This window comes from Musca autumnalis, unplaced genomic scaffold, assembly GCF_047663935.1.
Source record: "Musca autumnalis isolate F117 unplaced genomic scaffold, ASM4766393v1 scaffold_4, whole genome shotgun sequence".
NCBI lineage: Eukaryota > Metazoa > Arthropoda > Insecta > Diptera > Muscidae > Musca > Musca autumnalis.
The window spans coordinates 8,241,502-8,267,134 of record NW_027411977.1 but is presented as its reverse complement, the minus strand read 5'-3'; the positions used below and the strand labels follow the sequence as shown (position 1 = coordinate 8,267,134).

The window sequence follows — 25,633 nt, the reverse complement described above, 5'->3', positions numbered from 1 at the left end:
CGGATTAATAAGAAAAGTTAGTGGATTCTTACCGCAGATTTACGTCGAATTCTTGAAATCATATCTCGAAGACAGATTTTTCAGAATTAAAATAGAAGACTCATATTCGAGCCTAGGCAAAATTACAACGGGAGTACCACAAGGAAGTATTCTTGGTCCCATTCTGTATTTGTTATACACCAATGATGTACCAAACTCTCAGAATTCTATAATTGCAACTTTTGCTGATGATACTGCCATCCTAACAGTGGCAGATTCAGAACATGAAGCTAACAACAATCTACAGCAAGCGCTTAATAATATTAAAACATGGACTAATGACTGGCGAATAAAATTAAATCACAACAAATCAGTTCATACAAATTTTACAAATAAGCATATTCAAAATATTCCAGTGTACATTGATGAATATCAAATACCATTTTCAAACAACGCAAAGTATCTAGGAATGACTCTAGATGCAAAGCTGAGGTGGAAGGAGCATGTCAAGAAAAAAACGGAGGAACTGAACATCAAGTGGTCTAAATTAAAATGTCTAATTGGAAGAAAATCTGAGCTATCAACAGAAAATAAACTATTAATCTACAATCAACAGTTGAAACCTATATGGCAGTATGGAATACAACTCTGGGGATGTACCCAAAATAAAAATATCAAAATGATCCAGTCATTCCAAAATAAAGTTCTTAGGAACATAGTAAACGCGCCGTGGTACGTCAGAGACAAAGATATTCACAGAGATCTTCATGTGAAAACAGTGTATGAAGAAATAAATCTCATTGCCAAAAAACATGACGCCAGGATTAGAGCCCATGTAAATCCAGAAGCCGTTAACCTGAATAACCCTGAAGGTGTACGACGGAGATTGAACCGGAAGAAGCCGTATGATCTTTTACGATCCTAATTTATATAAATATTCTTATTAAATAGCATATTTATATGTATGTTTGTATGTATACTATAACTATACAGAAATGAACAAAATTGCTTGTTAGTCTAATTGAACTAGTTGCAGTCATTAAATAAAAAAAAAAAAAAAAAAAAAAAAAAAAAAAAAAAAATTTGCTTCTCTCTCTCTCACGTACAGTGTACGTGTAAACAAACAAACGATGAATATCATGTGGTTGTTGTTTTTTTCACCAATGCATACACATATGCTGTAGTATTGATGGAATTATTATGGGCGACGCTGCTCTAATGTAACCGTACTATTACCTGAGGTTTAAAACTGAAAAAAATTAAGAGAGAGAGAGATAAAATATGCCATTCTCTTCTACCAAAGCCTAAAAGACAAATTTATTCGATTAAAAAATGGTAGAACTGATTTTTCGACATATTTTTGGGGATTATTTGGCAATGAAGAAAAAATAAACAAAAGTAAAAAAGCGAGCTCTGACAAAACAGAATTAAAAACAGTGAAATAAAAGAAGAAAATTTAATTGTTATGTTTCTTTTTGACATTGCTATACGCTGTTTGAACTTAACCGGATTTAATATCCACTAGATTTAAATAAACTCACTGGGTTTAAAAGTTCCAAACGTCATATAACAAAACAAAAAAAAACATTGTTCCACAACATCCCATACGGGACAAGGGAGACTTCTCTCATATCAATGAGTGCACCCCGATTCATATTAGCTCAATGATATGGGACCTACTGTTTATCGCCGAGTCCGAACGGCGTGCCTTAAGACACCACTTTTAGAGAAGTTTTTCAAGGCTGATATACTCAGGAAATGTCGCCAACATTACTGAGGGGTATTTTGCCACCGTTGAAAAATGTTTGATTTTGCCTGGCCGGGGAATCGAACCACTGACCTTCTGCGTGCAAGGCGGGTGTGCATACCATTGCACCACGGTGGCACCCTCCAAACTTCATATAAATCCTCATAAAGAAGGTTAACCGGTCAAAATGATCTAATACAAACACCATTTATGTTGACTATTATTTGACAATGGAGGTGAAAAAAACCAAAGAAAAAAAGCTTGCACTGAAGAACAAAACTAAAAACAGTGAAATAAAATAAGAAAATTAAATTTGTATGTTTTTTTTTGTCAGCACCACAGGAAATAATCGAGAGGTGTCAAATCGCACGACCTTGGAGGCCAATTGACAGGTCCACTTCTCGAAATCAACTTATCGCCAAATTTTGATTTCAATAAGTCGATGGTTGCGTTCGCCGTATGGCACGTAGCGCCATCCTGTTGAAACCACATCTCCTCCGGATCAATGTCATCCATATTTTCAAACAAAAAATCATTGATCATGGTGCGGTAACGATCTCCATTGACCGTAACGCGAGCTCCGGCCTCATTTTTGAAGAAATAAGGTCCGATGATGCCACCAGCGTGAAAACCGCACCATAAGGTGCATTTTTCTGGATGTAATGGAGTCTGTAGGGTCTCTTGTGGATTGTTATTGCATCCTCTAGAGAGTATGTGGTACGAAATCTATCCACAGTTCGACGAATGGCTTTTTCAGATGGACGATTATGCACGCCATACAAATGACGAAGTCGTCTATAAGTTGCGCGAATCGACGACTGATTTTCAAAGTAAATTTGGATAATTTCGTAGCGTTGTTCAAGCGTGAGTCTATTCGTGATGATTTGTCAGAGTATACTGAAACAAATAAAAAAAGTTTCATCAAAATTTAATTTTTTGCGTTACTTTTTAAAATTTAAAGTTCTATCTCGCTTAAAAAAAAAAACACCCTTTATATGTGTATATTATTGGTCTGTTCCTTTACTTTTGAAAATGGTAAAACCGGCAAAAGTAGCAAAAGGTGTGAACTGCTCTCATATGAATTGTGTGGTGTCTGAAGTAAAGGAACGCTTTTAAAAAGTGAAAGTAAAAAGTGGTAAAACTTGAAGATTCTTGAACGTAAAGGAACAGAGCTTATATATATTTTTTATTTTAACAGACTACGTTAATTACTTTGATGTAAACATACTTTTAGAATGATTTGTCCAATATTGCCATATCGCTTCGCTGCAATTCGATGAGCCTTTCTTAATTTCTCAATGTACAGATCTCTGTTTTTCGTGTTCTTTCATTCCACCATCATTCTATACAATCATAGTTTATGTACATTCATTGGCGTACACAGCAAGCATTTCAGGACACTGTGAACAAAGTTTCAAAAAGATCCAAACTGATCCAGTTAATTCATCATTTTCCTCTGCTAATTACTACTTACATACACATATTTTAGAGCTACAAATGCTAAGATAATGCCCATATTGTCCTCAACCAGATCCGGTAGAAAAAAAGATCCGGAAAAAGAGAATAACAAGCAAGAAGTTAAAACATCGAAGCGTGCTACAAAAAATACAGAAACAGGAAAAGAATTGAAGGAAAATAATTCAGAGGGAAAAAAGTCAAGGAAACCAAAACCCAAATCAGTCATGGCTAACGAGGAGGAGTTAAAGACTTCAAATACTGATAATACAGAAAATGAAAATCCAACCGCAGCAAAACCAAATATCGAAGAAACGCCAAATGTGCCAAATGTGGAGCAACAAATTGTGGATGCGAAATGTGGATCTCCCATGGATATATCAGCTGAAGACCATATTGAAAGTAACACAGATACCACTCCACCAAAAAAGCAAAAATTAGAAAATGAACAAGAAAAGGAGGAAAAGCCAAGTCAAATCAGTGAAAAGGAAACAGCAGTGGCGTCCAATGAAGAACACAAAAATCTCACATCTGGCTTCTCATTGAAATCTCAAGGAGCCAAAGTGAATGAGGAAGAAGAATCGTGCAGCAATATGCCTGAACAGCTATTGACGGTCATCTCAAATCTTTATCTGAATGTGGGAAAACGTTTGCGACTTGATTTCCATCCAAGATGTCTTGATGACTTGGCGTTTTGTCATCGCCATCATTATCATTCTGATTTGCCTGAAGCTCCCATACAAACCCAAGCACGTAGTTTACGAAGTGCTCTTGATAATTATCGTTATGTGTCCGCACCATAAGGTGCATTTTTCTGGATGTAATGGAGTCTGTAGGGTCTCTTGTGGATTGTTATTGCATCCTCTAGAGAGTATGTGGTACGAAATCTATCCACAGTTCGACGAATGGCTTTTTCAGATGGACGATTATGCACGCCATACAAATGACGAAGTCGTCTATAAGTTGCGCGAATCGACGACTGATTTTCAAAGTAAATTTGGATAATTTCGTAGCGTTGTTCAAGCGTGAGTCTATTCGTGATGATTTGTCAGAGTATACTGAAACAAATAAAAAAAGTTTCATCAAAATTTAATTTTTTGCGTTACTTTTTAAAATTTAAAGTTCTATCTCGCTTAAAAAAAAACACCCTTTATATGTGTATATTATTGGTCTGTTCCTTTACTTTTGAAAATGGTAAAACCGGCAAAAGTAGCAAAAGGTGTGAACTGCTCTCATATGAATTGTGTGGTGTCTGAAGTAAAGGAACGCTTTTAAAAAGTGAAAGTAAAAAGTGGTAAAACTTGAAGATTCTTGAACGTAAAGGAACAGAGCTTATATATATTTTTTATTTTAACAGACTACGTTAATTACTTTGATGTAAACATACTTTTAGAATGATTTGTCCAATATTGCCATATCGCTTCGCTGCAATTCGATGAGCCTTTCTTAATTTCTCAATGTACAGATCTCTGTTTTTCGTGTTCTTTCATTCCACCATCATTCTATACAATCATAGTTTATGTACATTCATTGGCGTACACAGCAAGCATTTCAGGACACTGTGAACAAAGTTTCAAAAAGATCCAAACTGATCCAGTTAATTCATCATTTTCCTCTGCTAATTACTACTTACATACACATATTTTAGAGCTACAAATGCTAAGATAATGCCCATATTGTCCTCAACCAGATCCGGTAGAAAAAAAGATCCGGAAAAAGAGAATAACAAGCAAGAAGTTAAAACATCGAAGCGTGCTACAAAAAATACAGAAACAGGAAAAGAATTGAAGGAAAATAATTCAGAGGGAAAAAAGTCAAGGAAACCAAAACCCAAATCAGTCATGGCTAACGAGGAGGAGTTAAAGACTTCAAATACTGATAATACAGAAAATGAAAATCCAACCGCAGCAAAACCAAATATCGAAGAAACGCCAAATGTGCCAAATGTGGAGCAACAAATTGTGGATGCGAAATGTGGATCTCCCATGGATATATCAGCTGAAGACCATATTGAAAGTAACACAGATACCACTCCACCAAAAAAGCAAAAATTAGAAAATGAACAAGAAAAGGAGGAAAAGCCAAGTCAAATCAGTGAAAAGGAAACAGCAGTGGCGTCCAATGAAGAACACAAAAATCTCACATCTGGCTTCTCATTGAAATCTCAAGGAGCCAAAGTGAATGAGGAAGAAGAATCGTGCAGCAATATGCCTGAACAGCTATTGACGGTCATCTCAAATCTTTATCTGAATGTGGGAAAACGTTTGCGACTTGATTTCCATCCAAGATGTCTTGATGACTTGGCGTTTTGTCATCGCCATCATTATCATTCTGATTTGCCTGAAGCTCCCATACAAACCCAAGCACGTAGTTTACGAAGTGCTCTTGATAATTATCGTTATGTGTCCTTCATAAATTCTACCACAGATATGGTGCATCGTGGAGAGTTTCCTGGCAAGGGTATATTTATGAAAATTATGGAACTGGTGCTGGTAAGTTAATTTTGTAACTCTTGTTTGAAGTCGCATGTATCCTAACTATTGTCTTCAAATTTCAGAGTATAAACTACAGCACCAAACACCAAAACATTGTCACATTTCAACAGTCATATCACAAAGCTGTTGAGTTATTCTCCATGATTGTTCGCACATTTCCCCCATGCTGGCATAAATTGCGAACATATTACGTGGGGTTTCTGGAATGTGGACTGGATCAAGCTAAGCTGGGCAATGTGAAAAAAGATGAACCCCTTTCAAAATCAAACAAAATATTTGATATAATTTTGGATTTACTTGAAGATGTTTTAAAAACGGCTGAGCCAGATGAACTGAAAAATAGCAAAAGTGATACTTTACAAAAGCCCAATGTTCCACAAAGCAATGCATCACACCTAACTTCACCACAAAATTCCATGGATTTAAGTGTTTGCAATGATATATGGAATCAAAATGAATACGAAGAAAGAGAACGACAGAAACAGACATTTACCGCGCTACCAATGGATCAGAAGATTGAACGGATATTCATGTGTCTGCGGCTATTGTTGGAAATCTTGGAATATGATATGGCCATGTGGATATTACATCATTTTAAAAAGACTAAAGAGTGGATATTTTGTAATGATAACCGTCCCTTAATAGTGGTCTTGTGTGAGCTAACACAATACACTAGAATGACTCGAGTGGCAAGAAGAATATTCAGCGTCTACAGTGAGAGTGCTAATAAGGGATTGTGTCAAGAACGTCTACAAGTTTTGGAGGTAATTTTGGAAACATTAAAATTAACATTGTAACTTATTTTTTCGTTTATCTTAGCGTTATATTTCTTTGTTAATGATGGCCAGTAATACAGCTGATATGGAAAACACTGCCATTGGAGTTAAATATCCCTACCTTGGTGAACAAACTAAGAATCTTATTAAAGAATTCTTCAAAATATTTAAAGGTATTGAGGAGTTTGTCTTTATTTACATTAGCAAAATATTACTTGTGACAATTCTGAGTTTGTAGTGTAGGGAAGTGAGGTTGATAAAAACACTTCGTTTCTCAGCACCCTCTATTACTTACAAATTGAGAATTGCCGAAATAAAAGTATTGAAAGTTAATGGCCTGTTTCACTATGTCGAAAGAAAATGAATGCGAACGAAAAACACCTAAACTTTGCTTTTCATAGTAATATTAACTTTGTTTTTGCTTCGAAACAACCACAAAATTTGAAAATCATGCATGAGTTAAGTAGTTTCTCTTTCGTTTTCGTTCGACATAGTGAAATACAGGCTGTAAAATCTTAAAAATGTGTTATTGAATTTCTATGTTTTATTTTTATTTTCTTTCTTTGCAGTACACAATCGAGAAGAAATATCCAAATATATGGAAACTATACACCTTCTACGCATTCCCTATGTTCGTTATGAATTCATCGATAATGTACTTTTTACCAATACAGAGCCATTGACACCACAAAAGATTGCTATCGATATTGCCAAAAAGCGTTGGCTGAAATATAAACCTCAAAGCGAACTATCCAAAGCTGATGAGGATATATCACGTGAACAGTATCTGCATTTGTTATTAGATGCCTTGCGTGAATATTGTGATTGGCATGGCACCAAAACTTTCCTTCACATTATCACAGATTACGATAAAATTTCTCCCCTAAGCACAACAACGGATTCTGTGCATCGTTATCCCACAAATGGCAATGGTGTGCTGGTTCTTAAGAAAATTGCAAAAGACATAAAAAAGCTCGAAAGCCAATTACGAATGACGGTACGCATGTCGAAGCCAAAAGTTAATATATCACAGGCTGATATTTGCATTGATGAGGCTATAATTGTTAAATATCGCAACGATTTAAAGTTTTTAATAAGTCTGCAAAATGTGGTGCTTAAGCAAAAGGAAACCTATCCTGAAGTGGACTTTAGTGAATGGCTTGATTATCTAAGTAATTTTCCCGCTAAAAAAATGGTGAAAGAGGAACCCCCCACACAATAAAATCTTGGAATTGGTTTTTTTATGTGAATTACTAACTTTTGTTTAGTTTATTTTGTTTTGTTAATATTAAAAATAATATGTGTATACTATTTATTTATATTTTGTGAGTTTATTTTTCATTTTAACGTTTGAAATAAAAAACTTAGTATAAAAATTTAGATGTTTTTAATAATTGGGTCATATCAATGGGGCTTTAGATCGGGGGGGTTACTCTGTATTGCGATGCGTTTGCGTTTAATATATTGTTAACGCAAGATATTTGTGTTAACGCACGATTTTTATATTGGCTTTTGTACTACATATTGTGGCGGTGTCAGAAAGGAAAAAGGAACAAAAATACTTTAGAAAGGAGATACGAAAACGCAATAGAGACGCATTTCATTTCCTTACGCATCGCAATAGAGAGTAACCCACCTGGTAAAACGATTGTGCAGATATTCTAATTCTGGGGAAGACCTAAGAGATACAGATTGATACTTTCGATCTATTTGTCGACTATAAGGCTGCCTTCGACTGGTGTTCCAACCCAAGGTTAAAATTCTGGAGTAAAAATTAAGTGGAGATATTACAAACAAGTAAGAAAGTATCAGCCAGCTGTGCTGACGGAAATACACCCTCAGCCACTGACCAAAAAAAAAACAATAATTATGCCGTATATGATTAATTATACCCTACATCACCTTGTGGTAAGGGGTATTATGTCTTTGTGCATTAGTTTGTAACATGCAAAAGGAAACGAGATAGATCCATAGTTCCTTTTAGAGATATACATGGGATCACTTTCCGAGTCGATTTAAGCATGTCCGTGCACGAAACACGATATATATGTCCGATTTCAATGAAATTTGGAATGTGCGACGGAATTAAGTTTAGAAATAAGTGTGCCAATTATATAGAAATCGGTTCAGATTTGGATATAGCCCCATATATATTTTCGCCCGATTTAAGGCATTTGGTGCACGAAACACACTATATATGTCCGATATCAATTAAATTAGGAATGTGCGACGGTATTTAGTCTAGAAATAAGTGTGCCAAATTAGATAGAAATCGGTTCAAATTTGGACATAGCTCCCATATATATTCTCGGCCGATTTTAAGTTTTTGATGCACGAAACGCGCTATATATGTCAGATTTTGATGAAATTTGGGGTATGTAATGGGATTTGGTCCACAATTAAATGTAAAAAATTATATCGAAATCTTACTTTTATTTTGTATTTATCTGTTCTGATTTGGATTTAGCTCTCATATATATTTTACATATTCACAGTGGTGTAGGGTATTATATAGTCGGACCCGCCCGACTTTGATCCTTTCCTTTCTGGTTTTGATTCATTTTGTATCACGAGTTTGCTTTAAAATCTGTATGCACCGTAATGTGTACCAAATCATTGACATATACCAAACATTTTTAGCCATCAATCTTCTTCATAAAGGTTTGAAGCTTAGGCCATTATCGGAGGAAATATTGACTTACTCCGAAAAAGATTGTACCGTTGTAAATGAGGCCGCTAGAACAACCTACTGAAAAAATCAGTGTGTGGGAGGTACACGAAGGAGTGGACCGATATAGCCCATATTCCAAACCTGATACATTACTGGATGAAATAATATAATGTGCAAAGTCTGCACTAATCAGAAACTCCCTGCGAGAATTGTCTTGCGGATTTGTCATTTTGGTTGGTGCCGTCAGGGTTTCTTGGAACATTTAGGCCAATACCTCAGGAAGCATGGACTTGCGCAAGAAAAAAATTGTACCGTCGTAAAGGGAGCCGCAAGGAAAACCTGCTGTTCGTGAGTTATCGTGCGCACTAGCCAGTCAGACAGACATTGTCTGAAACGAATTTCGTCCAAACATACTTGGGGTCTAAAACCGCTATTTCGATGAGGCACATTTTTGGTCGTATCAAAGTGTATATACCCTATCTAGCCTAAAGGCTGAGGAAAAAAAATTGTGTATATATTGGAGAAGCTGTGCAAAATACAAGCGACTTTAGAAATGTACTCTAAGTTTTTGATGTTCAGCTAAGGTCCACTCTGTAAGTATATATGTATGTAAAGAATTTAAAGAGATACTGCCTAGCAAGTAAAACACAACTTTTTAATTTGCCATCATCACTATAGAATTTTATTCAACAATATTTTCTTTCTGTAATCTTATTTTGTATTATTATTATTTTATAATTAATAATATTCGTTTGATATTTTGAGTTTTTATACCTTAAAAAGGTACTTTTGTTGTTGTTGTGTTTGTTATACTATTACGTGTTAATGTTTGAGTGTGTAGTTTTTTTTCAAAATTTATTCTGCTTATTTTTTGTTTATATTCATCACTAACAAAATATAATCATCATTTACATATCATCACCAGTTTTTTTATTTATCATTACATTAAATGTATGTATATGTGTAATTGTTTAGATATTTTTAATATTTTTAGTTACATACATACATGTATTTCTTAGTACATACATTAAGGGATAATGTCTCAATGAATCCATCATCGGTGGGACATTGAGAAAGATAATTACAGTATGATATCTTCCCAAGGTCTCCTGATGATGAAGGAAGTATTGAGATATAACCTCAATTCTCAACACATTTGCTTGCATTTACATACAGACATCGATAAGAAATATATCATTTTGTTTCTATATGTATTTGTAGTTCATTGTATTTTGTTGTAATTATTTATGTTTTTATTTTTTAATTGTTTTACACATTTATACAGCAAACAAAAAATGCTATCAATTTACGTATGTTTTTCATCATGTTTTTGTATGATATTGTTATTGTTGTTAAAAACACATTTATGCGTTTTTTTTTTATTTTGTAATACATATATTGTTTGGTGATTTTCACGAATTTGTTTTTAGTTTGTATATTCTTATAAACTAATCTCACTACGCTTTTGTATTCTCTGGAATAAATACAAAAAATATTTCTATAGAAAAAAATGTTTTATTTAAATTTAGTTTTTTTTTGTTATTTTATTTTAACTACAAAAATAAATACATTTATAACAATCATTTTCGTTATCATTAATATATTATTACTATAAATAATTATTCGACGATGTATTCTATTTGTTTTTATTTTTTGTTAATATTTTTTGTATAAAACTCAAAATAAATAAAAAATCCAAAAGCATATAAGTTTTTTTATTTATGTATATATTTTTATTAATTATAATACGGCCCTGTATTTCTTATATGTGCTAGAAATTATTTAATATTGATACAGTTTTAAACCAAACATAGGTAGTAGAAATTTTGGACATAATTCAATGGACCTAAAACTTTAGAAAACGGAATTTTATGTGAAACGCCAAAAAGTTTATATAATTTTATTAAAATATAGAAGAAAGTCATAATTGAAAATATCTTTTCCATCCAATAATTTAAATGGACTTTCGCGTTTTTTAAAAGAAATAACTGAGGCAAAAGCTTTTTATGTAACTTGGCCCAATCTGAAAATAGGAAAGACGAATCTGCTAGACACGAAAAGATAAGTGTGGTAAAAGTAACATGACCCAACCTGTAAAGCAGTCAAAAGAAAATCCAGACCACATATTCACGCCAAAACCTATGCCGATTTATACTCAACATACATATTTTTATCGATTTAAAGGCTCTTTCGAAAGCCTTGACAAATGTGGTCCTCTCAAAGCATATGTGGGTTTAAAGACGGAATAAAGTGATAAGCGATCCGTTAGCCTATCAAATTGAATTGTTGGCGTCACATTATTGATTCTCCAAAAAATAGTTTTACTTGTGGAAAAATTCTTTATAAATGAGAAACGTTTATGGTCCAAAACTTCCCATTTCGATTATTTGGCTTAATAATGTATCCCTGTACATGTATGGATGTACATATAATGCGTAATAAATAGCTTTGTTCAATCTAAATGCTTTCTTTTTATGTGAATATTTATAATTACAAACTGAAAATTGAAGCCTAAATGTTGTGTAATGCAATATTATTTTATATACGACTCGATTTGTTTTACTTGCTTTACTTTCAGTAGTAACTTCCTTATGTTTTCTATAATATACCTGTAGTTTTGTTCTTAGTTTTCATTATTTTTTATGTATATATTTTTTTAATATATATCCATGTGTATATGTAATGGAACAACATTAATATTTACCATTGATTTGTAGCTTATTGTTTTAGCATCCTTTTTTTAGTTTTTCTTTCTTAGTTTAGTTCGTATACATTGAGTTTGGATTTGATTTTTTATGTTCTTGTAATTGAAAAATGATTTAAGAGAAGGATAACAAAAAATGTAACGAATTAAAAATATAAAATAAATAGGACAAAATGAACTAGATGGCTGAAAACTAAACGTTTTTTATTTATATAAGACCTAGCCATGACTTGTATTTGAATCATAATAAAATAGGCATTTATAAATGAAATCAATATACTCTTTTTAAAACACAAACTATTAGGAACTTCTTTTTTAATTGTGGCACACACATACATGATCATTATTTTAATTAAAATATCGGTTTGTTTTAAGCCAAGGATTTGGAACGAATTTAGCATTAAAAAATTTGTTTATAAAAATTATTTTGTAGATCATTGATAACTTTACCAGTGCTATGGTATGTAACGTTCTGACACAGTTTTAGGATTCTATCTCTTATGGAAACTCCAGCGAGAAAAACTTCCCTTTGTACAAAAACAAATGGTTTGATTTTACCTGACCATAAGAATATTTTCCAAGTAATAAGTACAAATTTTTATAATCTTTCGTAATCCTAAAGGAAACCACCAAGAACAAGTTTCGGAGTTAAGGGGTAATGAATTTGTTTGTTTTTGCTATAGCTGGCATTTCAGCACATTTTTGATATAACATGTCTTCAGTCAAATCATGAGGAATTTTTCATATCATTTTCGTCATTTTTCATGAAATTTTTAACATCGAAATGTTTTTTATTGCTCAGAAGATTTTAAAACCAAAAGTTTACAGGAGGAGCAAAAACGTGATAAAATGAAAAACAGTTTCATAAAATATCAATCATATGACAGTGAGTATTTGGTGTATTATCAATCATGTGCGAATATGGGGTAAGTAATGAAAACAAAACCGCGGAAACGCTTGGTTTTGGCACCCGTAATTACAACAACATCTGCAATGTTATCCATTTTCCGAAAACCATATCTTGAACAGGATCATTTGCAATAGCATATAATTTAGTTTTATGTATTAGATTCCATCAAAAAAACGAATTTTATTTTTTTGGAGATACGTCTTCCGGCATTTATGCTAACGAAATACAAGGATTCGATATTGTCATGTTTTCATTGTCCTTTTTATTTTTTACCAGAACCTTTCTAAGAATCTCCTTTGATTATTTAGAAATATTTCAGTTGTTTATTTAGAAAATTCGGATGCATATAAACTATATGTATACCATAAATGTATTTTGTTATCCTCAGCAACTGATCCAGGTATTTGAATTTTTGAACCGGATATTAAGATCCGGTCCCGAAATTGTGTTGATATATATTTTTGGCTACGTCGGAGCTTGAAATCACTTACATTTGCAGTCGATTTAGGTCTGTTCGTCTGTTTGGAGCGCATGATAACTCTCGAACGAATTAATCGATTTGGTCCCGGTAATATTTTATCCAAACTTAGGTCGAGTTTGAAGATGGGAGATATCGGTCCACTCCTTCCGGTACCTCCCCCACAAAAGTTGAACATTAGTCGCAATATTAGTGCGCACGATAACTCACAAACGGATCTACCGATTTTGGTAAAATTTAATTTTGTAATACTTCTTCCAGACATAGTTTAGGTTCGAATGTGGACAATATAAAAATAAAATATAGGTCGGTCCACATCTTCGGGTACCTCCCGACATGTCCAACCCATATTGCAACAATACAAGTCCATACTTCCTAAAAACCCCTGCTGGCACCAACTATAATGGCTGACGAGCACAATTACTTACGATTTGATTATGCGATTTGACAGAAGCTGAAGATTCAAAACACTGATATTGAATGAATTTGACAAAATTTTCGTATTTTTCCTCATTTTAATTGCATGAATTTCTCTTCTGGCAACGCAACTACAGTTGAGTTGTTATCCATAATCGACCCCTTACCTTCGGGTGCCTCCCCAAAAGTTCAAAATGTTTGCTTAAGTGCAGTTTAAGGGCTGTTCTAAGATAGTTTTGTAATTCATACCGAAGAAGCTCCTTTGGGTCCAGTTTATCCAACGTTGACCAATATAAATTGTATAAAGGGCTGGTGTTCACCATGATATTTCCTTGAAGTTCCTAAAATGTCTATATCGGGCAACACCTTCGGCTACCTTCCTTATAGTTCAAAGGGCTGTTCGAAGATTGTTTTGAAAGTTTCATCGAAGGTTCTAATTACAATTATATAATTTTATTCGTATGCAAATGCATGCTTCCTGAAATAATTACCCGAAATTACACTACGGTGATCAAATACAAAGGCTGTTTTGCGAGATGAGGTGTGGAAATTTAAATAGCGTGTAGTTATGAATACACATCATACTTTTTTAGAGCAAGACAAGACTTCTTGAGATATGCGCCCCGAAATTTACCAATATTTAGGGCCACTTACTCCTTCATGCACCTCTAGAACTAACGTTTTTAGTTGTTGTTGTTACAATGCTATAATTTTATACTGTGCAGACTGCGTAGATCAAGCCTGTCAGTGGAAAAATTAGAAACACTGTTTACGATGCCTACCCCACAAACCCACAAAAGCGTACAAACCTATGATGAAAACTTCATTTTCATCTACGAAAACTAGAGAACTTTCCTTAAGACATTCAGGTTCAACCCCCCAGTTTTTTTGTGCAGTTACATGCTGTCGGCAAAGCTGACTGATACTTAAAAAAACAATCTGTTTTATAGCAATGACATCGGACAAAACAAAAATTCCAGAAGTGCATGAATCTACTAATTTTAACTATTTTTTCGGTATCATAAAAGAAAAAATATTATCGTAGTAAAAATTCGTAGATTCTAGCAGGTTCTGGAACAGACATATTACAAACATAATTGATTGAAATGAAATCGCGTGTTATCGAGAGAGATATTTAAAAAGGAGAACCTTTATTTTATATCCCACCCTCGAGTCTGACTTATTTTTATTTTTTTTCAAAATATAACGATGTGCAAATTTTGTGCATGCACCAGCAGAACACAATAAACTCCAAATGCTTTAAAACAGATTTGATCAAAACATTCTGTAACTTCTTTAGCCGTAAAATTTTCATAAAAAATGACATTTTGGTTGGTTATTGTGGGGTATTTTGAAATTTCCTGTACTGAAATGTACAAAAAGACCGAAAGGATGGAGGGCATTGCTCTCTTTATCTATACCTAATTGTCACACATTTCAACGAGTGTATTATTTTAATTCGAACAGCATGGTCTAGGTGTTTGTATTCCCTGAAAAACTGTTTCTAATTAGTCATATAAAGGTTTTAAACATTTTTTTAATTACAAAAAAATTCAGTAAAATTACTATCTCTTTCTGCTTATGTCTATCCCCTCTCTGTGTCTCACTTTCTCGCAAAATAAATATAATTACATATCTTTGTTTTTAATTAAACAGAAATAGGATTTTTTTATTATTAATATTAAACAAAATAAAAAGTAATAATAAAATAAAATGAAAAATTTGTCAGAAAAAAATCGATCTTTTTTAACTTAAGTATCAATAAAATTTGTCTAACAATTTATAATACAATAACAAATATATGTATGTAGTGTATGTGTGTGTTTTTGTATTGTATATGTCTAGATTGTATTCTAATTCTTACATACTAATAGACTTTCAGTTTGTTTTTTTAATTTTTCATTTCTTTAAAAGCATGAAAAATGTTTAACGTTTTTTTCTTTCTTTCTCCTTTTTTCCTAAACGATACGATAGCTCTTTAGTTATAAACTTAAAGTCTAATAATAATAATAATAATAGTAATTAAAATTTATTAGGAAATAATATTTACTGTTTTTAAATTATGCATAAATTTAAAATTATATTTAATGCTTCTTTTTTGAAACTATACAACATTTTATAAAAAAAAAAAAAACATTTATTTAATTATTTATTGACTCTGTGTATGTGGTATAATGCGTTATTATCCTCCACACATTTTGAAACATACCCCTTTTAGTTATTTTCAAAACATTTTCTATTTTGTAAATTATTGTTTCAATTATTTCGAAGTCAGAAGTTGAAAAAATTTCCGATAAATGTTTGAGTAAGTAACTTCATCATTTCAGCTGGCTCCCAAAAATGTAACAATTTTTTTAAATGTTCAGTATCTGGCTTTGGAATTAAAAAGTAAAGCCAAGCTTTAGTTCAGCAGTAACATAAAAGCGACAATTTGTATTGTTAAGGCTTAGAATTCAATTTTCTTTTAAGAATGTGCCACTTGGCAATTTGCCAACTTTGAAATTACCACATTCGAGAATAGTTAGCGTTCTGTGTCTTTTGCAAAGTATTTTTCAAATTTGATTTTTTGGACGGCATTAATATTTTTTTCAAATTTATTTAAAAGTTCCATACAAAGCGTTGTATAATTTTAAAAAGGGAAAAAGTGTGGATTTTATCGCCCTATACTCCTTATAGACGCTAAAGGAAATAGGTGGAAAATGAAATATACGTAAATGACCATTAAACTATATTTAGCTTTTGGGATTAAAAATCAATATATCTAAATGCGTTTCTTTGAAACGACAAAACAAAAAAAGTCTTGTAATTTGTTTTAAGGCTAATCTACTATGTATATTGGTTATTACTGTAAAAAGCAATTCTACAAAATTTAAATGAAAATATTTTCTCCGCTTCTTTAAAATGTGAGCAAATAAATTATAAACAATTTTAATAGAAAATCAATCAGAAAATCATCAAACAGTTCAACGTTTTGTTTAAACTAAGCTGCACCCCTACAATATGTTTGATAGAGTAATAAACCACTTTGCCAGTGTTCTTTTGCTTTGCATACCAGTGTAATTTTCTTTGAATAAAAGAAAAATGCTTCAAATAAATATAAAGTTTGTGTTTAGTTTTTTTTTCTGTGTATTTCTTAAAGAAATTTTACAAACTAATAGTAGATTTCTTCACGTTCATAGTTTTTGTTTGCTTTCTTGTTAATTAATATATATTTATAAAACTTAACAAATAACTTAAATAAACAAATTGTAATATATTTGCAGAGTTGAAACAAAGTCATTATTAACATCAAAGATATGCAAGTAGACTGGTGATGACATTTTAAAACTGTAAACTTTTGCTTAATATCTATACTGTAGGAAAATGGTTTAGTTAAAATTTTTTAAATTTAAAAATTCAGTTCTAGTTTCTAGAATTTTTTTCTGTGAAATATTTTATATCATAATTGTTTCAATATTTTGACTGCCTTGGAAATAAAAATACCTTGTTATTAATTGAAAAAAGAAACGACTAACAGCATTAGGTTTAGGATTATTTCCAAGAATCGTATGATATATCTTTATAAGCACCTCCAAAAAAGAATAATAAGGATTTTAAAAATTAGGAACTATAAGTGATTGAAATACAAATCATAAAATGTTTCCATAAAGCAGTGGCCCTGGGTTTAGCATTTTCATTTTTTATTGGAACTTACGTTGTTTGACATTCATTCTTTTTTATAAAAACAAACAAGCCATTACGCTTACATATTATGAAGTTATTCGACGTTTTTCCTACATTTTTATCAGAGCAAATTATTAAAATATATAAAACAATTTAAAATTCCAAAAAATTATCAAACCAGTTCTACTTGCACAATACAATTCTAGCTCATTATTTAAGGCTTTCTTTGATTTACACTGTTTACTTATTGATTGATGGATTATGTTGCTTTTTTATTGTTGTTATCCTGATTTTTGTAAAAAAATATACACTTTTTTCGAATTTGTTTAACAAACATAGGTGTGTGTGTTTTCTTCCTCTTAACTTAAGTTTCCAAAAATAAGAAATTTTACTAAAAAACAAAAATTTTAAAGAGGTTAAAGAATAAACTAAAGTTTGAACGTATATTTAAAAAGAAAATAAAACAACTTTATTACCTATACAAGACAATTAGTTCAATTATTTGTTTTGTTTGTGTTTTGTAAATTATTGATTACTTCTAGTGTTTATTTTGTTTGTTACTAATTTGTATTTGATAGGATTCATTCATTGTGTAGACTTGTTGTTGTTTTTTATAGTTTTATTTCATTCAGTTTATTTTTACTACAACTAATGATGCTTAGAGGAGATGGTTGGATTGCCACCGTTTGTTGTGGGCAGCAAGAACGAGGAGCAAGCAGTAACATTTTGTTTTAAGGGTAAAACAGTCAAAAACGAAAAACAGGAGTAGAATGGGTTATACAGCATTTTATCTTTCGGCGTTTTTTTTCTTGGTTAGTTTTGTTTAACAATAACTAATTTCTCAGTTAACATGTGTTTGTTTCGAGTGAGTTTTCTGTTTTGTTTCACTTATTTTATTTCCCATGGTTGGATGGAAATATTTTCAGTTTTTAGCTTCTTCTGTGATATTTTCAATAACAACAACTAACAACAATAATGATATTTTTCTGGTTTTGTGACAACAATATAACAAAAATAATACGATTTTAGTCCATACAGACGTTTCACTACTGTTCCCTTTTATGGGTTTCATGTGTATTTTACTTGGAGGAGTCCATAACAAAATTACCATTGATTTCAACCCATTTGTCATCTTCGTTGAGCACATATTCCAGTAGTGTCTCATAGTCGGGGACTCATCCTTCGTTTGCCGTATTGGCATGTCTCGTTGTATTGTTGGCATTATTGTTGTTACTGGTGTTGTTGCTGTTGCTATTGTATTCCGTGGAGTGGGGTGAGGGTTCCATTTTAATAACACCTAAATGAGGTGTTTGTATTCGCAATTGATGTTGCAAAAAGGCGCCACCTCCACCAGGTGCTGGATGCAGGCGTCCAACGACTACACCACCCATAGTTACAAAATCACCATTGGCTGTTAAATGGCCGCCCACTAGTTGGGCGGCATTTATGGAACTTAATTCGAGTGTTTGAGCTGCTGTTGCTATATTGGAAAACGCTTCTAGATTGGACGGTGCTGCTGCTATTGTTGCCGTTGTAGCGGTATTGGCAGCAGATGTGCCACCATTAGCTGCATGTGTCGCTATTATGGTTGTGTTGTTGTTTTGCAATTGTTGTTGGTGTTGTGCTAAGGTAGAGGTAATAATTTGACGTGTGTGTTGTTGTTGATGCTGTTGCTGGTGTTGTTGCTGCTGTTGTTGTTGAGCAATTGCTTGTTGTTGCTGCTGCTGTTGTTGCTGATGATGATGTTGTTGTTGAAGCCCATTAGATGTAGCTTCAGTAGCAACCACCATCATATCCTCTAGTCATCCCTCCTCTTCCTCGGTTTTAATCTTAACGGGAACATAGACTTTGTCCATTACATGGATTTTTATATGGTTATTAAGAGTACTAGATTGACGGAATTGTTTTTTACAAACGGCACATTCAAAAGGTTTTTCACCTGCAAAACAAAGAGAAGAATATGAGTGATTGTGTCTAGTATGAACTGAAATACTATGCTATCATAGGTTAGTTAAAGAACATCTGAAGAAATAATGACCCAAATAATATCGTAAACCAATGTATGCACTTAAGCAGGGCAGTGGAGGTGCCCGGACATAAAAGAATTCTGACAAAATTACCAAAATGTTGAAAGTTGAAAGTTATGTCCGCTTTTTGTTCGAGGACAAAACTTCCAAGAAAATTTAGGACACACCCAAATCATTTCAAAGAAAATCTGGCACGCTCTGCCGGTCTATTTCATATTATGTTTAAAAAATTTAAAAGGCAAAGAAGATTTTGTTCTTTGGGCTTTATTTCTTACATGAAATGCGGACAGGTGACAATCGAAAAATTCCGGTGCGGAAATTTGCACTGCTTTATACAATGGGACACATTATTTCTGTGGAACGCATACTTCCCGAAATTTGGGTTTGGGTTTAGACTTTATCTTAAGTATAGACTATGGGCAAAGCGATAGATATATGTATATGGGACCTTATATACGCAGTGTATTTGCGACAATTCTATAGATGAACTCCGCAAGTAATCAAAGTTGAAGCTGGCTACTTGTAAAAAACTATCGTTGCTTTATAAATGTAACGAAATTAACAGAATCAATAAAATGCAAGGCTGAAGTCTGTAGCACATTTCCAAGCTTACAGAAAATATTCGGTATTAATAAGTTATGATTTTTTAAATTTAATTTGGTTACAGAATTCATCAGTTTTTAATGAGAATAAATAGTTTAAATTAGCCGATGCAAACACTAATCTTAAAGTAAAACACGGTCATATCATGGAAATATGTTGTTCTCGGGGGAAGTTTTTGTATTTGTTGGGTCAAAGCTAGCAACTCAAACTACCCCTGATAAAAATTTCACAACAATCTTTGGGGTGCTCCAACGCCAATACAGCTGAGCGTGACGATATCAGAAACTAGACACAAAATGAGCAGCATATTATTCAACATAGTATAGTGGACTATGACTTACGGTCAGAGCTTTCTTCCCTTTTCAATCCTAATGCACATTTAATTCTTTAACTAACCCCAAGATTATTGTATTTAAAAAATTCAATTCAACCCACCTGTATGAATTTTCAAATGATTTGTTAGTGTACTCAATTGACGAAAATGTTTCGGACAATAGGTACAATTGAATGGTTTCTCTCCGGTATGGATTTTCAAATGATTTGTTAGTGTGGACGATTGACGAAATGTTTTATCACAAACATTGCATTTGTACGGTTTTTCTCCAGTGTGAATTTTCACATGATTGGTAAGTGTGCTCAGTTGCCGGAATCGCCTTTCACAGACATTGCATTGAAAAGGCTTTTCCGGTGCTGGACCTCCTCCAGAGACGGGCGTTGAACTGCCATTGTGGCCGTTAGTCAAGACGGTAGCATCGCGGGCAATAAAATGTTGTTCCGATAGTGCAGGACTGTGTGCAGCAGTGGCCACCAAGTGGGCCAATGGATGTTGCTGCAATATGGCATGATGGTGGGCCAAAGCACTGCCGGGGGCAGGTCCATTTCCACCGTTTTGATGTTCCGCTGCCGCAGCTTGGGCGGCTGCAGCCTGAGCCGCCGCCATGGCTGCTGCTTGGGCCGCAGCATGTGCCTCAGGACTTACGCCTGCCAAATGCATAAATGGTATTGGAATTTCCGTTGGTGCAACCGTTGTTGGAACCTGCTGATGGTGATTGTTGTTGTGGGCACCGCCTCCACCACCACTGCCGCCACCGCTACCATTACTGGATGTTCCATTTGTACTTTCATTGTTATTGTTATTATTGTTGTTGTTATTATGATTAGGCGACGACGATACAATTACAATTTCACAGTTTGGCATTGCTGCTGCCGCTGCTGCAGCAGCATGAGCATGTTGCAGACTTTTTATATGCATTCTAGGAATGCTACGTTGTTATTCTTCTCTTGCAGAAAAGTCTTAAGATTTGTTTATCAAATTACCAACAAAATTATTGAATAATTTGTGTGGTTGATTTGTTTGTCTTCTAAAATTTACAACTATCCGTTTTTTCTGTATTTGTGACTCGACCTATTCACTTTAGAAGCTCATAGGTCTGGTCTTTCATATAGAAGCGCTGCGCAGGAATCAGCTAACAGTAAATTGTTGAATTATTTTCTCCTTTTCACAGATTATAGAAAACAATTATCACGTTTCTCTGGTAAATTAGCCATAGATATAGTTTTCTGTATAGCGGACAGCATCAGTTTCGGCGACACAATAAAAACATAAAGGGAATAATGTCACCTGTAAGTGGAGAAGATATTAAGGTTAATAAAGAATACAAACGTAATTTTTAATGCTTTTATGAGTGATAAGAAATTGTGCTCAATTTAGAGTGGTATGTAGTTGTAACATAGACTAATGAATTTATAGGTAGACGACGGAATACTCTCGCCGAGTATGTTCGAATTGAGTGTGGTAACTAAGAATATAAAATGCCAAAAAATACAAGTTAAAAAATATTTTGTTCTGGCAAAAGACTAAAAGGGGTTAGTTTTTGATGCGAACTATATTCTCAGATAAAAATATCCAAGAAAATATTGTCATTTTCCCCAAAAATCGCCTTCAAACTTTTTTGAGTTTTCGGTTTTGAGTGACTTGTCCGCGGAAAAATTGAGTAATCCTTCGTCTATAATTTCATTAGTCTATGGTTGTAACTTAAAATCTTCTGCTCATTTAAGGTTTTCAGTTCGAATTTTTTATTCAAAATGGTCCATGTTACGCTGATTATAACTATATATATCTTTCCCTAAGAAGTTAGTATTTCCTGGCATGGTGCTTAAAACATTTTGGAAACATTTTGTTATTATCATCAATCCTACTGAGTATTTTATTGAGTTGCGTACATTTCGCACAGTATTACATTTTAATAAATAACCAATGAAAGATATACATGTTCAACAAAAGGGTAGTAATTCAAAATTGGCTGTTTTTCATTATAGACAAAAAAAACTTGACACATACATACATAAGTAGTTACTCTGGAGAGACATGATCATTGTGTATAGTTTTTAATAAAATGTGAACATTTAAATATTTCGAGTTACTACCCTTTTTTGAACAGTTCCGAAATGTATGTATAAAACTTGATCTAAGAATCAAAAGTCATTTATATTGCTGAATGTGTACAAGGCTAGAACGTTTATGCGCGACAAATTTCCTTTAGCGGCACCTGGAATAAGAAAAACTAAAGTCCCAAAAAAAAAGCCGGCCTATTTAAGAAATCCATACTTCCAATGATATTGATTCCGAAAGTTTGGGAAAGCCACTATGGTTTTGGCATACATTTAGTTTGATACAAACAAAATTTATATAACTTGTATCGCCTGAATCGGAAAAAAAAGGACTAAATTTGGTAAAAATAGAGAATTTAATGAAAGGGATAAAAACGTCGGTAATATTACTGAATGTTTGCAATATGAACACACAAATTATTAATATAGCAGACAATATCGGACACTTGATATATGCGCAGGAATGGAAACTCCCCTAACAATGAGCAGAAGCATAGTTAAGCATAGAATTATTTAACACAAAATAGCAACAGGTATCGCATAGCTCCTTACATGTTGCTCTGTTCTATTTTGTATGGTATATTTTCATTTTGTTTTGGTTCTTTTTAAGTGCAATAAAGGTCGTTATTAAAAATATTATGCGTTTTGTATTTGTTGTTTTACGTTACTATTTGAGTATTTTGTTTTCAAATTTCGCGACTCATAAAATGTAGTAGCTCCCTAATATATATACTACACAAAAAATACAACTATGCAATGTAAGAAACACGTTTTTTGTTGTTGCTCTCCCATATATTTTGATCGACCAAATTCTCTCCCGCTCTATTTTCAATTTTGACATTTCAAAAACACTTCACTCTTTTGTTCTCTTTCTGCTCTCCGCAGTCAAATCTCACAAATCACATTGGAAATTTATGCAAAAGAAGTATTGAAAGAAATTTTTTTTAGAAATTTCCGAAATAAGTTAATCTTCAACATTAAAAATGTACAAAATCAGCACTAAAAACACCTGTCAATGTTTATCTTTAGGTTTCTTTCATGTTGTCACTGTAATTCGTGCACAATCCGATTTGAGAGGTTAGAGAATTTCAAGGCAAATAATCATACAAGGAAAAAATATCAGCTGGCGCGACCATGTGTCTGGTGTTATAGCAATTCGAGAAATTGGGCGATTAACGCGGGTTTTTACTATCACGGATAGGAAAAAAGCGAGGGAATGTTTAGCCGGTGAAGTCCATAAACAATTCTGTTACAGAATGGAAAACATTCCAATATACCTTTATGTAGAACACATCGATGATTGAATTGTAAGTTTTTACGATGATTTTCCGATTATGCCAACGTGTTTTGTTTTCTTTTTTCTTGTTACAGAGCCCACTGCCTGCCACCAACCAAAGTTGAGTTGTTTGTGTGCGAAGACTATGAAAAATAACTTTCACCTCCCTTTGGTCCCCCTCTTGAAAACGACAAACACATTACTACCTCCTCGGCCGCGCCGCACACCTTCATCATTACGTCTTACCCAACGACATTCAATGTCTCTCTCACACCCCACAACACTAACCAGCCAACCAACCACTTGACAAGTTTAACACGAGCCGATCGGATCGAGTTGGGCCGTGTTGATTTTTCGAAATGACTTTTTCACTTCTTATGTGCGTTACATGTGTTCGCTCGCTCGTTAATTTACGTATGTACGTATATATATTTTGTCAAAAAGAGGAACCGATTGTCAGTACACAGATTTACACAGCCACAGCAGGCAAAGCAAGTTGCAGAGCCTGACACTATATGAATTGACAATTGTCATTTAAACGAATGTCCACATTTAAGCACATTTAAGCCATGCATCCACCAAATCCATCCTAAACTATGTCGTCGTCTGCATGTTTCTCTTGCAAAAAAGGCGAAAGTTTCTTGCTATTGAGCTCAGGGTCTGGGTGGCAAATGAATGATATTGGCAGATTTGGGATAAGCATTCATGGAATGTTCTGTAATGCAGTTTGGAGCACACTTTACTTGAATTTTCATTGAAGAAAACATGAATTTCCACTTTTTCGTCTCTCGCTTGTTATCTGGCTTGTGTTTTGTGCCTCTTATTTAACGGCACGGCGGCACAGACGACAGACACCACACCGACACCACCAAACCAATGCTTGTTTTGTTAGCAGCAGTCTCACTCAGTCTCTTCCGTGTTTTGTGAACCAGTTCAGTTGTTCTGTTGAATTATTTCCACAACACAAACATTGTTGTTTTTTGAGGTTAGACCTTTTCATATTTCTATATGCGACAGATTTCAGACACGATATTTTGCGTTTGATTTGTCGCGGATTTCAATGAACATTTCACATTTCGATTAATGGTCGACTACTAACGAACATTACAACGATTACGTCTATAGAGTTGTCACGTCACACCCGTGCAAATATTTTCACTTTTTCTTTTCTTGACAACACACGCACGCACAAACCACACACCATAGCACTCGATTTTTTCACTTATTGCACGTTTCAACTTTGACCTACCTTACCTCAGCCTGTCTGCCTTGCCAGCCAGCGTTTCGTTGGTTTTTGTGTAATGTGGCGAGGCAGTTCCACCAGTTTTCCCTGTTTTGAATGTGTAGTTGAATTCGAGGCGAAAACCTTTCGAAACTCGTTATGAATCAAAGGAATTTGTGCTTTCCTAAATTTCAATGCATTTTTCAGGCAAATGGGGTCTCATTCAAACACCTTTATCCCCGTCCGTCAACGTTTCTCTTTTCACATTCCTTTCTCTTTCCTTGTGCAGCAGTCCTTTTTTACATTCAGAGCTTTGCTTCCACTGTCTGCATTTAGTAAATCACCTTTTTTCGTAGATGTTATTATTTCAATCTTAAAATAAAAACTTATTTGTCTATCAAAAGGTTTGTTTTGATTTAAACTAATCTTTTTCGAAATTGTTGAGGTCGGTCGGTTGAAAAAAGTGTATTTGCTTTTTTCTTCTTGATGTTACAATTCAATTCAGACCATTCGTTTTGACAGTTCTGTGTTCAATATGACTTCAGAGATGTAAAATATGGTAGTGAACATGTAAAGAAAGTACGCAATTCATAGTGAATGGCGCAGAGTTATCGAGAAATGTTATCAATTCAATTTTAAAGGGTATTCACATCTATAAATATTTACATACATATAGTGCGTTCGCATTTAACCCGATTTAATCAACCCACTGGGTTTCAAATGTCATTTCCATAGCGCAAACGTCAAATAAATCCGCATAAAGATGATTAACCCGTCAAAAAGCTCTAATGCAAACGCATTTTACATTTAACATGTTTT

The 25,633-nt window shown here is 33.5% G+C and overlaps 3 protein-coding genes across 6 annotated transcripts; 1 reads left to right on the top strand and 2 right to left on the bottom strand.

Moving 5' to 3' along the window:
• The first annotated feature begins 4,264 nt into the window (after positions 1-4,264).
• On the top strand, positions 4,265-7,828 carry LOC141401510 (uncharacterized). Its single transcript, XM_073981798.1, has 4 exons — positions 4,265-5,673; positions 5,739-6,440; positions 6,496-6,625; positions 7,022-7,828. Exons 1-4 carry the CDS (start codon positions 4,849-4,851, stop codon positions 7,672-7,674), a joined length of 2,310 nt encoding a protein of 769 aa, XP_073837899.1. The 5' UTR covers positions 4,265-4,848; the 3' UTR covers positions 7,675-7,828.
• Positions 7,829-16,734: 8,906 nt separating this feature from the next.
• LOC141401917 (uncharacterized) lies at positions 16,735-19,088 on the bottom strand. The gene has a single exon (XM_073982482.1). It carries the CDS (start codon positions 19,086-19,088, stop codon positions 18,471-18,473), a length of 618 nt encoding a protein of 205 aa, XP_073838583.1. The 3' UTR covers positions 16,735-18,470.
• Positions 16,735-25,365, bottom strand: Aef1 (Adult enhancer factor 1). 4 transcript variants are annotated; one of them, XM_073982477.1, is made up of 3 exons: positions 24,842-25,365; positions 20,361-21,546; positions 16,735-19,234 (listed from the first exon to the last, which is right to left on the bottom strand). In XM_073982477.1, exons 2-3 carry the CDS (start codon positions 21,175-21,177, stop codon positions 19,098-19,100), a joined length of 954 nt encoding a protein of 317 aa, XP_073838578.1. In that variant the 5' UTR covers positions 21,178-21,546; positions 24,842-25,365; the 3' UTR covers positions 16,735-19,097. The 4 variants fall into 4 exon arrangements, with proteins under 4 accessions (XP_073838578.1, XP_073838579.1, XP_073838582.1 ...); XM_073982478.1 differs by having other exon boundaries at positions 24,847-25,349; XM_073982481.1 differs by having other exon boundaries at positions 24,336-25,322.
• Between the last annotated feature and the right edge of the window lie 268 nt (positions 25,366-25,633).

What these genes read in the sequence shown, in the direction of transcription:
- Aef1 (XM_073982477.1), bottom strand. Translation starts at nt 21,177, where the DNA reads ATGCATATAAAAAGTCTGCAACATGCTCATGCTGCTGCAGCAGCGGCA. An exon ending in TCATTTGAAAATTCATACAG is followed by an intron (nt 19,235 to 20,360) that starts GTGGGTTGAATT and finishes TTTGTTTTGCAG; the next exon opens with GTGAAAAACCTTTTGAATGT.
- LOC141401917 (XM_073982482.1), bottom strand. Translation starts at nt 19,088, where the DNA reads ATGATGGTGGTTGCTACTGAAGCTACATCTAATGGGCTTCAACAACAA.
- LOC141401510 (XM_073981798.1), top strand. Translation starts at nt 4,849, where the DNA reads ATGCCCATATTGTCCTCAACCAGATCCGGTAGAAAAAAAGATCCGGAA. An exon ending in AACGTCTACAAGTTTTGGAG is followed by an intron (nt 6,441 to 6,495) that starts GTAATTTTGGAA and finishes CGTTTATCTTAG; the next exon opens with CGTTATATTTCTTTGTTAAT. An exon ending in ATTCTTCAAAATATTTAAAG is followed by an intron (nt 6,626 to 7,021) that starts GTATTGAGGAGT and finishes CTTTCTTTGCAG; the next exon opens with TACACAATCGAGAAGAAATA.